Source organism: Antechinus flavipes, chromosome 3 (genome assembly GCF_016432865.1).
Source record: "Antechinus flavipes isolate AdamAnt ecotype Samford, QLD, Australia chromosome 3, AdamAnt_v2, whole genome shotgun sequence".
Classification (NCBI taxonomy): Eukaryota; Metazoa; Chordata; class Mammalia; order Dasyuromorphia; family Dasyuridae; genus Antechinus; species Antechinus flavipes.
The window spans coordinates 605,294,035-605,308,782 of record NC_067400.1 but is presented as its reverse complement, the minus strand read 5'-3'; the positions used below and the strand labels follow the sequence as shown (position 1 = coordinate 605,308,782).

The following is a 14,748-nucleotide window of genomic DNA, read 5'->3' as shown; positions in this document are numbered from 1 at the left end:
GTTGTGTGGTCTTCAGTGCTGTGATAAGGTGGTGGTGGCAGTGGGCACAGCCCGGGGGATGTGTCTTCGGAGCCTGCCTCTGATATATTAGGCATGCATACAGATACACTGATACATACTTCCACATAGGTATATGGTCCCAGACAAATCTCTAAATTAGAAATAGAAAAGGCACTGACTCTGGATTTAGATGATCTGGGTTCAGATTCAATTCAGTCAACATTTATTAAGCACCTACGGTGTACAAATAATTGATAGTCCCTGTCTTTAAGGAGCTTACTATCTAATGGGGGAGACAACATGTAAACAAGTATAAAGAGGAAAAATAGGAAATAACTGATAGAGAGAAGGCACTAGAATTAAGGGATTGGGAAAACTTCTGATTTTTTCTACCTGTGTGATATTAAAAACCAAGTCACTTAGCTTTATTGGTCCTCAGTTTCCCCTTTTATAAAAAGAGGGGGATGGATTAGAATTCCTAAGAGATCTAATTTATGAGGATCTCTAATCTTAATTTACATATGAGTTGCTAATTTGGTGGAATTCCCACACTGGAAATTCAATATATCCCTAAAATTACAGACACAAACCTGTTCTCCCGCCTTCCTAAAAAGGGCCCCAAGAAGTCTTGTTCAGGTTCTAAGTGTTGGGAGTAAGGCAATATGGTGGGGTGAAGTCAGGTCAAAAAGTGCTACATAATCCTGCCTCAGATATATTCTAGAGGAAAGGGCAAGAAGTTCTGTGAGCTTCAGGCAACTCCCTAAAATTCATCTACCAAATTGGTGGGAGTTTCTCCTGCCAAGAAAATCAAAGGGCTTTTGACAAAATTATAATTTTTATTATACTTTATGGCTTACAAAGACATTTTCACCCTTTATTTCCATATGATCCTTAAAAGATAGGATTTTTTTTTACAGAAAAGGAAATTGAGGCTGAAAGCTTGAGTGACTTCAGTCACCTCTATCCCAGCACATCCATCTCCACAGCTGGGTATGACCCTGTTCCTTCATGTTCTGCCAAAATTCAGAAAGCCGTCGGGGCTTCTTTCTGTTTTAGCAAAAGCTAGATCTCAGCTGGGACAAGGCTGGTCGGGGGCATCGATGTCTGGGGCTGGTAAATCCTGCACAATGGGAGGATCGAATGAGTAATGGGTGGAAAAGCACGTGGGGCCTCTAGCATGGAACGCACATGTGAAGGACGCCTATCATCACCATTTCACATAAAGTGGGTGTGCGCCGAAGCTGTTGGCGAAGGATTTGGAAGTCTATTTGAGGCACGGGAGTGTTAAAGAGAGGGGAATGCCAGTTGCATGATAGTATACTAACTGTCCACATGTGTTTATTAGCAGCCCAGCATCCCAAGAAGAATTAAATTAGAAAATCAGATTGAAGCAACAAGAGCCTCATTATCATGGGGAACATGTGGAGAGAAGACCCAGTCCAGATCTGCCACTGTTTGACCTTGGTCAAGCCATCAATATGGGACTCATTTTCCTCATCTATAAAATGGGGAGAATATCTAGGATTGGGGTCACTTTTTGAAAGAGGGTTTTTCCATCTTTTATTCTAGAAGTGAGTATGAAAATAAAATTGTCATATTGAATCTAAGAAAGCAAATTAATTACAAACTATTAAGAATGTTAGGAAGATTTTTCCAAATCACTAATAACAAAATAATAATAATACAAGAAATATGCTAATATATAACACACTAATAATAAAAGAAATACAAATCCTAACCCTAACCCAGAAAACTGGCCAAGATGACAAAAGATGGAAATCATCAATGGTGGATGGACCGTGGGATGGAAGTAACTCAAATACACTATTGGGAGAAGTATCAATTGATCCAAATATTCTGGAAAACAGATTGGAAATGGTGCAAAGAAAATGACTAAAATTTCCATGCCCTTGGCCCAGAGACTCAGCTGCTAAGCATATACCCCAAAGAGAGAAAATATAGAAAATATTCATATATATTTTTATATATATTCATAGTAACATGTCTTCCAGTAGAAAAAATTAGAAACAAAATAGATTCCTGTTGATTAAAGGATTGCTAAGGACCAGAGGCAGCTGGGTGGCTCTGGGTATGGAGTCAGGAAGACCTGAATTCAAATTGAATTCAAATCTGGCTTCAGATATTTAGCTGTGAGACTCTGGGCAAGTCACTTGATCCTGTCTGATTTCCTTAATCCAAAGGAGAAGGAAATAGCATCTTTGCTCTAGTATCTTTGCCAAGAAAATCTTATGGACAACATTGATGTCCATGGTATCACAGAGGGAACTACTGAGCAACAACAACATGAACATAATGAAATATGATTGCATTGTTTAAAAATGAATTTTAATTTTTTTAAAAATTAAAATTAATTTAATTTTAGTTTTTAAAAAAATTCAGAAAATTTAAAAATTCAGAAAAGCACAAGACTATTGAATTGATGCAAAATAGAAGAACTAAGGAAACAATATACAAGTTGACTACAAAGTAAAGGGAAGAAACAATCCAAAAAGAATACTGAATTCTATGTAAATTATATAATGACTAAGTTTGAACAGGAAAAAAGAGACGAACAAATGGATTACCTTGCTTTTAGTGAGAAGTGGAGGGCTCATGGGTGCAGAAACTGCCTTTATGATCGGACTGAGTTGAAGAGTTTAATTTTAATAAACTTTTTAAAGTTTTCTTTTTCACTCTTTATTATAAAAGTATAAAAGGACAGATTTGGAGATAAAAATGGCTCAGGGGAAGCTTCCAGCTCAAGTTCCTCATGCAACTCCTTTGTGGTTTTGCATGACAGAATTCCCAAAAGGCTTTGAAGGGACAAAAGGAGGCAGAGATTTGACAGGAGTTTAAAAAAAAAAAAGGCAATGGAACTATCTAACTCTAAGTCAGACAGTTGGCCAGAACCAAGGATATTTATCGAGAATAGTAGACAAGCAGTCAAAAGTACAGACCCTATCCTAATATGAGTTTTGATTGGACTGTTCACTATCTAGAAACTCAGGAAATACCTTCATTGGAGATCCCTGGCAGGGTGCCCACAACAGGCAGCTGGAGAGCAGAAGAGCTCAGCAGGGATGATATAATACCGAGCAGAAAGGAAGCACCAGCAGAGAGCAGGACGACGACGACATCCTCAAAGGACGTCAGCGGTTCTAGAGCATCAGGGCTGTGAGATGTGGCAGCCACATGTGCCGGCTACATGTGTACTTATTCTTGGGTGTTCCCAGATGATGTGTTCCTGGCACCCGGTAGGTATTTAAATACTTGCTAAGTGATTGATTTTCTGAGTATGGACCACACCTCCCCCTCCCACCGTCCCCCATTCCTGCACATAATCACCCAGTGCTGTGGTAACCTCCCACTGAATGCCTCATGGCTGTGAAGGGGACGTTTTCTATAGGTAATCTCCCCAAAGGCTGAGATCTTTATATCACCAGAGTCAAGAACGGTAAGCTAGCATCCAATAGGTGCTTACTAAATGCCTGCTGATTTGAATTGCGCCAACGTGGGTCTTTCTGATTGTCCAAATAAAGGGAAACATCAGTGGAGGCTCACAAGCAACGGCTTGGATGGGGAGGATCCTCTGCCTAAGATAACCATCTTAGGTTATCTTTCTGTTTGAGACCATGTATGAGGAAAGTCATACATTTCAGGGGTCCTCAAACTTTTTAAATAGGGGCCAGGTCACTGTCCCTCAGACTGTTGGAGGGTCAGACTATAGTAAAAACAAAAACTTTGTTTTGTGGGCCTTCAAATAAAGAAACTTCCTAGCCCTGGGTGAGGGGGATAATCGTCCTCAGCTGCCGCATCTAGCCCGCGGCCGTAGTTTGAGGACCCCGTATTATATTCTTAAATGATAAGAGATAAGAAATGATCTTGAGCATGGCGCCATGTTCTACATATTATATTCTTAAATAAAAAGTTAAGAGGAATTTGCAAACTATGTGTTCTTGAGGATAGAACCATGTTCTATATAGATTATGTTCTTTAACGATAAGGTAAGGGGAATTTGCAGACTATGTGATTTTCTGTGTCGAAAGCTGTCGTCCCGCCAAAAGCCATGATAATGAGGCTAGATGTCAAAGGGCAAATCTCTCTTGTGGCAACTACATACATACCTTGCTCGCAGTGGGGGCCAGTTCTCCCGGCTGGGCAAATACAGGTGCCTCGCACAGGGTGGCAGGTGGCCCCCTCCCCGCAGGAACACACCTGGGCACAGTCTGTGCCATATCTCCCATCAGGACAGACTGCAGAACAATCAAGTTAAGGAAGAAAGTTACAGACCGCTCCTGCCACCCCATGCCCCAAACCACCAAGAATAACTCCTTGGTGGTCACTAAGCCAGTCCCCTGCTTGTCCTGGGCATTCATCCCTAGGGCGTCTTACATTCTCCAAATCAAAGCGAGGAGAGGTTACCGGGGTTGGGCAGAGGACGGCTTCGTCGCCCAGGCCCTCCCCACAGGGGTCTGGGTCTGGGAGAGCCAATCACACCTTTAGAACGCTCCAGTGGGTCCGTCTACGCTCTGTGATGCTGAGGTGAACCTGAGCCTTCCTTATCTGTAATATGGCGCGCAGACGGTCCCCAAGGCCGTTCAGAGTCCTAAGTTCCAATCCCATGACCATGGGCCGCCCATCTCCTCCCCAGTTGGCCCCAGCAGCCCCCAAGGTCCTTCCCAACATGAGATCTGTGTCCTAAACTTCAGGCCAGATCGCTGAGTAATCAGGAAATAATGTCCATAGGAAAACGGAGCAGAGTGAAGGTTCTGGGGGAAAGCCGCTCTGCCTCCCAACCCCCATCCCAGGGGCAGCAGCTGCGCCCCCACCCAGGCCTCCCCCAGCTTGGCTCCCCCCAGCCTCGGTCTCCTTTGCAAAGTGATTCAGACTCCTCTTGCCTGCTCAGCGCAGGGAGCCTTGCTCACTACCGAGCGGGGAATAGTCCGCAATGACTCAGATGAAAAACCCCTTCCACAGACACATTTTTGGCTGGGGTGACCCGCTCCGTCCCCACCCCCATCCCCACCCTCACCACCACCTCCTTCTTCTCCTGCACTTGGACAGAAAACATTCTGCCGGGGGCAGCCAAGGGCCTCCTGGTTGGACCCTTCAAAAGCTCCCGTTCCCTGCGGGGTTAGGAAGGGTCCTGGGCTGCCGGGCCGGAATGTTCCCTGCTCCTTCCAGGTCTGAGCTCCAGGGAAGGGGGCTGCACGGAGGCCCTGAGCCAGCCTGGCCGGGCTCCCTTAACGACCCAGGTGTCTTTCCCCTCAAGGAGCGGGACATCCAGGGGAGCGTGTCCCCTCCATGCACTCTCTCCCTGCATTCTAGACAAACAGGACCTCCAGCCTGTTTCAGACCATCTCTCATCTCTGCCTGAGTATCACCCCCTCCGGGAAGCCCTCTCCAGCCCTAACTCTCCCAGAAAAGGTCTTTCCTCCTTCCTCCTAGCCACAGTAATCCCTTCTCCCAGAGGCCTTTGCACATAGTTTCCATTAGGCTCCCAGAATCGCTTTCAGATAGGAAAGAAACTCGGAGACCATCTGATCCAGCTCAAAAGGAACACCCATGAACACATCTGACTAGGGACCATCCGGCTTCTGCTTCAGCTCCCCCGAAGGGGAGGGGCTCTAGTTCACCCGTCATATTATTCCCCCTAAAAGCTGAAAATTCTCTCGAGAGCAAAGCTTTCTCCAGAATGTAACAGAATGTCTGGCACACAGTAGGGCCTGCATTTATACTTGGTGACTCATCAGGCACCTGGAAACATTCCTAGGGCACGATGCTCCATCAACTCCCGAGTGCTCCAAAGCCTTTCTGCCCTTCAACCTCCCATTCCCAACCTTTCACCCCTCATCCTGGGGTTGGAGGCAGCTTCAAAGCATTTCCAACCAAGTGCGGAAAGATCAGAAATGATGTAGAGTCAGCTACATCTGCCATTGCCCTCCCCGAGGACTCCGAATCCAGCAGCCCCGCTTCAAACTCTGTCCGCCCCCAAAGGGAAGGCTCCCTGACTAGTATAAAAGTGGGAGACAGTGTGGGGGGTTGGAAAGAAACCAGCCCTGGGTTCCAATCCTCCCTGTGGAGACTTGTTAGCTCTGTGACCTTCCGAGAGGCATTTAAACCACTGGCTCTGTTTCTTCATCCGTAAGATAAGGGGGTTGATCTCGAAGGTCCATGTCCAACTTCTGTGATTTTAAGTGGCCTTCTTATTAACAAGCAGGGCTGGGAGGGGGCTCCGAGTCCCGATCCCCTTCTCCACTCCTTGGAAAATGAGAATGTGGGACTGGATGGCCCGGGAGGCCCGCCCCTTCCCGTTCCGAGTCCGTGAGCCCGGGTGATAGAAATGTGTCCCTTTTGGTTCATTTTGGGGCTGAAACCGTAGCCATCTCTCTTGCTTTCTCTCTTAATAGCTAACCACTGGAAATAAAGATTTCTTTTTCTCTCTTAAAAGTCAAGAAAACAATTAGAAATAGGAGTTCATCTCCTGCCTTGTGTTTTCTGGCCTCTGAACGGCGCCTGAAGCACTGGTATTTTTGACACTGTCAATTATTTTGTTTTTTCTGGAAAATCTTGGCTGCTTTGTTAATTAGGTCACGGCAGCAGAGGTTTGGAGCATGGAAGTCGTGCAGTCTGAAGCTACGGTTTTCCAGGGAAAGAGGTCACAGAGGGAGAGATGGGGTTCACCCCTCTGACTCCAGGATTGGGATTCTACCCCACTGGGCAACATTGGAATCCACTGTGGTCCCTGAAGGTAAAGACCTGAGTTCAAATCCAGCCTTACATAATTCCTAGTCATGTAAGCCTCAGCAAATTGTTGCATTTCTGCCTCAGTTTCCCAGAGTTAGGATTTGTAAGTTGGAGATACTATCAGAAGCTACTTCCCAGGGTTGTGATCCTGAGCAAGTCACTCTACCTCTATCTGCCTCGGTTTTCTCAATTTTAGCTATTCTTACTTGCTTCATGGGATGGATTAGACTAGGGAATCACTGAGATCCCTTCCAACGTCTGGGGCAGAGGAGGAGGGTGAAGGGAGGACTGGATTGAGAGTCACCAGACCAAGGTGCCAATCTCAGTTTATCTTAATTCTTTAATGCGATTTGGTGGCTGTCTCTGTGTTTCAGTTTCTTCATCTTTAAAATGAAAGGAGGAAGTATAGTAGCACAGGATGTTCATTGAGACCCTTATAATCCGTGTGATTCCAAGAAAGAAGGGAGAAAGAGAGGGAAGGAGGGAGGGAGAGAGGGAGGGAAGGAAGAAGGGTAAGATAGAGGGAGGTGGGGAGGGAGGGAGAGAGGGATGGAGGGAGGAAGGAAAGAAGGAAGGAAGGAAGGAAGGGAGGGAGGGAGGGAGGAGGGAGGAAGGAAGGAAAGATACCTACTATGTGCCAGGCATTGTATGCAGCACCTTACAAGTATTACTTCATTTGATCCTTACAACAAACCTGGGGTGTAGATGCTATTATTATCCCCATTTTACAGATGAAAACATCAAGAAAGGTCAAGGTTAAAGGATTCTCCAGGGTCACAAACTAGCAAGTTTCTGAGGGTGCACTCACTGGAACTCAGGTCTCCCAGCCCAAGCCCAGCGCCTGACGGCACCATAGTGCCGCCTGATGGCCACGTTTACTCTCCTAGGACTCTGCTTCCTTGCCTGCAGAATGACCCTGGAGGTCCCTCTACAAGCCTCTTGCTTCTCGTTCCAATCTGCGGCCTCCTTGGGCTCTCGGTCACAGGATCTCACAAAATCTGCCTCTGTCTGTCCTTCCCTTGACCCACTCTCCGCTCCCCTCCCCCCCCCCAGCCCAGAGAAGGCGGGTCTCTGTGCATCCACAGCCCCAGCGCCAGGCCGGCCCTCCACTCACCCAGGCCGCAGTCAGCGCCAACGTAGCCGGGAGGGCAGCGGCAGGTGCCTGTGCCCCCATCACAGGAGCCCCCGTTCTGGCACGCGCAAGGGCGCTCACAGCTGGGGCCGTAGCGCCCGGGGGGGCACCCTGTGCAGAAGAGAGAGGGGGGGCAAGTCAGGGGCCAACCCACCGCCCGGACCCAGTCCTAGCCGGCCCTCGAGCTTTGCAGGGAGGCTGGGGGGAAGGAGCGGAGGGGGCAGAAGCTGGCTCAGGAAGGAACTACCCGAGGGGAGCATGGAGATGCTCCTGTCGAGGGGTGCCCGGCCCTCGCCAGCCCTCGAGCTTTGCAGGGAGGCTGGGGGAGGGGGGGAAGGGGGGGGGAAGGAGCGGAAGGGGCAGAAGCCGGCTCAGGGAGGAATCAGCCAAGGGGAGCACGGAGATGCTCCTGCCGAGGGGTGCCCGGCCCTCGCCAGCCCTTGAGCTTTGCAGAGAGGCTGCGGGGAGCAGAGGGGGCAGAAGCCGGCTCAGGGAGGAGCCAGCAGAGGGGAGCTCGGAGATGCTCCTGCCAAAGGGTGCCCGGGCCGGAGGGCGATACTCACGGAGCCGGCAGCCACCACCATGGAAGCCGGCAGCGCACACACACTCGCCCGTCACCGGGTGGCAGTCCTGGTTTTCGCCGGAGCACTTGCACACCTGGGCACAGTTCGGTCCGAAGGTCCCCGGCCGACAGGCTGGTGAGAAGGAACACCGTGAGCCGCCTCCGGCCTCCCCGACCCTCCCCAGAAATGTAACAACTGTCCGGCAGATAAGAAGCCCTCAGTAAGTGATTTTTCATTCATTTACTTCGGGGCAACAGAGCTCTGTCCTTGCTGGGTATGAAACTCTGGAAGAAGCCCCTGGGATAGAAAATGACTCAATCCTGCCCTCAGGGAGCTTCCAGGCTCCTGGCTCGGGGAGCGGAGGAGGCAAGTCTGCAAACAAGCAGGAGACAGCGCAGGGCGTCTGGAGAGAAGGAGAGAGCCAAGGAAAGTCCTCGGGAAACGTGTGGTCAGTGTCAGCCGGGAGGGAGGAGAAGGGCTCGTGGGGAGGGAGCTTCCCAGTCCGTCCTTGAAGGGAGGGAAGGGACCTCAAGGAGTCCATCCAGGTCCAGACATTTACTAGCGGAGTAATTCTGGGTAAATCGCTTAATCTCTATTTGTTTATGTAAAACTGGGATAATGACAGCGCCCACTCCCAAGGTTTGGTGAGGATGAATATCTGTAAACTCAGGACGTGGCACACAGTAGGTGCTACAGAAATACGAGGTATCATGACAACAACATATCGCTGTTCTTATTGTTTTTAGATATGGGGGATAATGTGGACAGAGACACAGAGGGAAGAGGGTCTATGAGAATGGGGGCAGACTTTAGTTTGCCTGGAATACTGAAAGGGGAGGCGGTCGTGGTGCGGCAGAGGAGGGGCTGCACGAGGGAGGGGCTCAGAGCCTGCCGGCCTTTGTGCAGACCCATCACGTAACCTCCCGAAGGCCCCAAGGCCAGAGAGAGCTCACGTCTGCGTCGAGAGTTGGAGTTTCCTCTTCTGGGATCCCCCCTATCATTGGATTATAGGTCCATTTCCTGCCCCTATTGAATATGTGGGCGTTGGACCGAAAAGGAACATAACAAAATGTTGTTCAGCAGAGGAGAAAACTTTGTGGGGGAGGGACTGGCCACAACCAAAGACAGAGGGACAAGATGGCGGCTGTCCCAATAGTCTGACTGAGACTGATGCAGGGAAAGGAGAGGAGAAAGGCCAGGGATGAGACGGACCAAGGGCGTCTGAAAGCAGCGAGCGTGCGCTGGTACGGACAGGGAGAGAGGGGGGAGCACCGGGGTCCACGGGGCACAAAAAGGCAAAGGTGACTAAGCCAAGGATCGATGCAACAATAAGTGAGACAAAATATGGGAACGAAAAGGGATTTCACTCCGGAAAGCAGGGAGGCCATTTGTGTTCCCTTAGAACTAAGAACAAAAACTTTCACATAGAAAGGCGCGTGTCCGTGGAGAACCTCGCGGGATGCAGCAGAGGCGGCGCCGGCTGGGGGGATGCTGAGCCACTCGCTGCTGGGGGACTTGGGACAAGTGGCCGGATTTGCCTCCTTTGTAAGGGGAAGGGATGGGCCCGGAAGTCCCCCTTGCCCCCCGGGGCTCACCTTGCTCACAGCCCAGGCCGGTGAATCCGAGGGGACAGCCGCACTCGCCGGTGATGTGGTTACAGGCGATGCCGGGGGCGCAGGTGCAGCGCTGGGCACAGGCCTCTCCAAACCAGCCTGGCAGGCAGGCTGCAGAGACCAGGGCAGGGACTGAGAGACCCTCGGGGGTGGGGGGAGCCGCGCAGGGTTGGGGGAGGGACAAGGAGGGGCGGGACAGAGCTGACAGACCGAGGACCCCCCTCCCCCCTGCCTCCTCCCCCTGGGCACCTGGGGGTGCGGACAGTGGGATTTCTAGCCCAAAGGCCCCCCGCTTTTCCCTTCCATGTAGGTCTAAAGTTTGGGGGAGAATGAAAGATAAAGAGGAGGATGAAATTGGGGAGAGGGGGGAGGAACTGAGGGAACGAGAAGGGAGAAATGATCCTCCTTGTAAGTTTTCTACAGATAAGGAAACTAAGGCCCAAGAGTACTGAGGCACAGTCAGTGAAGGTGCTGGGGACCCAGACTGGGGGTTCTGCAACTCCAGGGCTCATGATCTGGAAGGAGAGGAGGAGGGAAGCAGAGGGAGAGGAGGAGGAAAGCGGAGGGAGAGGAGGAGGAAAGGGGAGGGAGAAGAGGAGGAAAGCGGAGGGAGAGGAGAAGGAAAGCGGAGGGAGAGGAGGGGAGGGGAGGGAGGGAAGCAGAGGCTGCACAGAGGAAGGAAGGGATGGGAGGAAAGGGGGAGGACCAAGAGGAGAGAGGAAATGAAGGAGGAGGGGGGCAGGCACCCCACTTGATCCCCGGCCTCTCACCTTTCTCACAGCGCTGGCCCCGCCAGCCCGGGGGGCAGAGGCAGGTGCCCGTGACAGCATGGCAGGCGGGCACCCCAGGCCGACAGTCACACTGCTGGGCACAGTGCAGGCCGAACGTGCCCTCCGGACAGGCTGGAGCAAAGCAGATGGACAAGGGGTGTGGGGGGAGGCAAGGGGAGAAGGGGGGATGGCGGGACCTCTGCCTGCTCCCAGGGTCTCCTGGGCCAGCCCAGACCTCTCTCTGGTGGAAGGCACAAGCTCTAGGCTTTCTGGGCAGTGGGTCAGGGTTCTGTCTAGGGCCCGGTCACTGAGCCAGAGCCAGCAGGGCAGGCTTGGGGAGCCCAGGCTGAAGTCAGGGCGGGGGCCGGCCAGATCTCCAATGGCCCTCACCTGCCTCCCCACCAGGGGGCTCAGGCGATTGGAGGCTGAAGTGCCATCTTTGGCTTCTGACTTTTCCCAAGCCTCGAACAGCCCAAACAGGCCCAGCAGCCGGCCTCCTCACGCTGAGGCCGGGCCTTCCCGGGTAGGCTGGGCCCGACCACCCTCAGGAGGAGCCCCGGGGCAGGGGAGGTGGCAGAAGGGGGGCCCCCACTCCCCCGCTGTGGGCTGCCCGGCTGGGCGCCCTCCTCCTCACCCTCCCGCTGGCCCAGAGGAAGTGCTCACACTGGTTCCCCGTACCTGTGCCCCCGGGCCAGGCCAAGAGGCCTCCAGCCAAGGCCCTGCAGGAAGCTGGCCCGGCAGGGACCAAGCCACCAGCAAGCGGGGCAATGAGGGCAGGAGGAGGGACAGGCCGGGGCTGGAGGGGAGGCCTCCTCTGAGCTGGGAGAGGGGAGGGAGGTGCGGGAGGAAGCCCTGGCCTAGGCACGGACCCCTGCATCCACAGCAAAAACGCCAGGGTGGGGCGGCAGCAGCTGCAGGAGACAGGTGCCCCCCGGGGGGGGGGGCGGCGGAGGAGGGGGAGGTCTGCCCGTCCCTGCCAGCGCATGCCACCTGCGCCTCCTGTGGCTCAGGTAGAAGCTCTGAGGTGGGAGCACGGCCTGTGCCTCTGTGGGGTGCTCAGGGACAGTGCCCGGGGCCGCCTGGTGCCCGCCTTGTATCTGCAGGGGCTGGTCAGGAAAACCCGAGTTCAAATTCAGCCTCAGGCACACCTTGGCTGGATGAGCCTAAGGAAGTCACTTGACATGTTTGCCAGAGTTTCCTATTCTGTAAAACTACTAGCACCTCCCTCCCAGGGCTGCTGGAATGATTGTAAAGCACTTAGCACAGTGCACAGCATGTAGGGAGCACTTAATACTTCTTTGTCTCTCTCTCCTCTTTTCCTTCCTTCCTTCCCTTCTTCCTTCTTTCCTTCCTTCTCTCTCCCTTCTTCTTTCCCTCCCTCCCTTTTCCTTCTTCTATTCGCTTCCTTCTTTACCTCTTCTTTTCCTTTCTTTCCTTCATTCCCTCTCCCTCCTTTTCATATTTCTTTTTTTCTTCCTCTCTCTTCCTTCCTTCCTTCCTTCCTCTCCTTTCTTTCATCTCTTCCTTCTTCCTTCTTTCCTTTCTCTCTTTTCCTTCCTTCCCTTCTTCCTTCTTTCCTTCCTTCCTTCCTTCCCTTCTTTCCTTCTTTCCTTTCTCTCTTTTCCTTCCTCCATCCTTCCTTCTTTCCTTCCCTCTCCCCTTCCCTCATTTTCATCCTTCCTTCCCTCCTTCCTTCTCTTCCTCCTTCCTCTCTCCTTCCCTTCCATCTCTCCCTTCCTTTGTTTTCTTCCTTCCTTCCTAACTTATGTGACTGTATGTATATTTGCATCTATGTATGTATGCAGTGTGGCAAAGGGGAAAGAGCAAGTTGACAATCCCTCTCTGATGTTGCTTGCTACCCGAGCAGAGTCAGTCACCTCCTTAGCCTCAGTTTCTCTGTAATCTGCCCAGCATTCCTCTAACTTGATATTCATGGCTTTTGATGCATCTGAATTCAAATGATTAAATTCTTATAAACATAAATCAGTAGTGAAATAACTAGTAATAACTCCCCTGTTCAGTTTTCGAGGTCTGGCTCCCCGCAGGCTCACTGCACACGCCTCCCCCTCAAGCCCTCTCTGCTTTGGTTAACCTGGTGTTCTCTCTGTTCTTCACGCACAGCCCTTCATTTCCCATCTCCACACCTTTGCACTAACCATTTCCCGTACCTGGAACACGTTTCTTCCTTTCTCCGGCTTCATAGAATCCTTCTCATCCTTTAAGAGTCAAGCCCCCTGTGCCGTCTGCGTGCCCGGCTCAAGCCCACTTGGACACGAAGCTTTTCTTTATTCCCTTGAGTGCCAGTGCCCTCCCTCTCTAACTACCTGGTATTTATAATCTCTTTTATGCATTCTGTATAAATGTCTTATGAAATTGCCCTTCCCCAATTAGAATGTAAGCTCCTTTGGGCGGGGGCTGTTTCAATAATTGTATTTCCATCCCTCAAACTTAGCACAATGCTTGGTACACAGTAGGTGCTAAATAATTGCTTGTTGCCCACCCGTGTACATGTGCGTCTGTTAGACTGTAAGCTCCTTGAGGACAGGGATAGCTTTTGCCTTCTTTGGTATCCCCGATACTCGGCACACAGTAGTCGCCTAATGTTTACTGAACTGAACTGAAAATTCATCCGTGTGTCTATGTTCACTTGTATGTTATGTGTGCACCCATTTGTGTTTGTGTGTGCGCTTTTCTGGGAATGGCGTGTCTGGCCCCGGCCCGTGTCCGGGTGACGGTCACTTACGGTCCTGACATCTGTCTCCAGTCCAACCAGCCCAGCAGACGCACTCCCCCGTGCGCCGGTCGCAATGGCCCCCATTCAGGCAGTCGCAGCTCTGCCGGCAGTCAGCTCCGAACTTCCCCGGGAGGCATTCTGGGGAAGCCAAGAACCGTAAGAGAATTTCTGGGGAGGGAGCTCCTGGGGGCTGCTCACGCTTCCGGCCAGGGCGGCGGAGCCATTTGTTAGAAAACTAACCCAGAGAAAGGCAGGGGGGGTCACACCGGGGACCACGGCAGGACCCCGCAAAAGCTCTGGGCCCCGGGCGTCCCCGGAGGGGCAGGTTTGGTTGGCAGACTCCTGCTCAGGGTAAGGGAAGCTAATGTTTAATGGCAGAGATGGAGAAGAAGGGGTTTTGGAGGCAGGGCTCCCGGAAGCACAGTCCTTCTCTCTGGATTTTGGGTTCTCAAGGGCCAATGAGAAGATCGGACGGGGAGACCTCCAGCTCTGAATTCTACGTGTCTCACGGAGATGGGCTCGGAGCCTTGGCCGGGCCGCTGCCGTAGCCCTTCTCTGCCCCCACCTCCTCTCTCCTCTTCCCTTTCCTGATTTTGCCAGGACCCCAATGGATATTACTCCCTGTGTGGCCTCCGTCTCTTTGGGACTCACTTTCTCTACCTACAGAAGGGGGGATAGGGTGGGAAGGGATGGCCTCTGAGACCCCAGACCTGCCCCTGCTGATGTTCAGGACTATCCCCATCAGCCTTCTGGTCAGCCTAATGCCCAGTAATAAGTGAGCATCCCCTTCAGCCCCCTGGCCACCCTGATTCCTACCAATGACTGGACGTCACCTTCGGCCCCCTGGACAACCTGATTCTTAGCAATAACTGGACTTCATCTTCAGCCCCCTGGCCAACCTAATTTCCACTATAACCCAATAATAATTGCTTACATTATAGTGATTTAAGGGATGTACAATACCCTCCCTCTGTTGGAACCCAAGGAATAGGAAGTCCTAATATTAACCCTGCTTTACAGATGAGGGAAACTGAGGCTGGCCATGGTCAAATGTTAGCAAATGTGAGAGCTGGGACTTCACAGAGGGCTCTCATTACTCCGGGGCCAAGGCTGGCAACCTGCATACGCATGCACACAGCATGCCCACGAAGCTGCTCAGGAGGCTCTGGGAAGGCCCAGCTGACCCTCA

The 14,748-nt window shown here is 51.7% G+C and overlaps 1 protein-coding gene across 1 annotated transcript in view; it reads right to left on the bottom strand.

Annotated features, from left to right (window-relative positions):
* MEGF6 (multiple EGF like domains 6) overlaps positions 1 to 14,748 on the bottom strand; it is a 388,067-nt gene that overhangs the window by 13,565 nt on the left and 359,754 nt on the right. Inside the window, exons 26-31 of the mRNA XM_051988745.1 lie at positions 13,569 to 13,697; positions 10,826 to 10,957; positions 10,038 to 10,166; positions 8,443 to 8,574; positions 7,862 to 7,990; positions 4,125 to 4,253 (exon numbers count right to left, since the gene is read on the bottom strand). Coding sequence (XP_051844705.1) covers positions 4,125 to 4,253; positions 7,862 to 7,990; positions 8,443 to 8,574; positions 10,038 to 10,166; positions 10,826 to 10,957; positions 13,569 to 13,697 — 780 coding nt within the window. The remainder of the gene's footprint in view (positions 1 to 4,124; positions 4,254 to 7,861; positions 7,991 to 8,442; positions 8,575 to 10,037; positions 10,167 to 10,825; positions 10,958 to 13,568; positions 13,698 to 14,748) is intronic.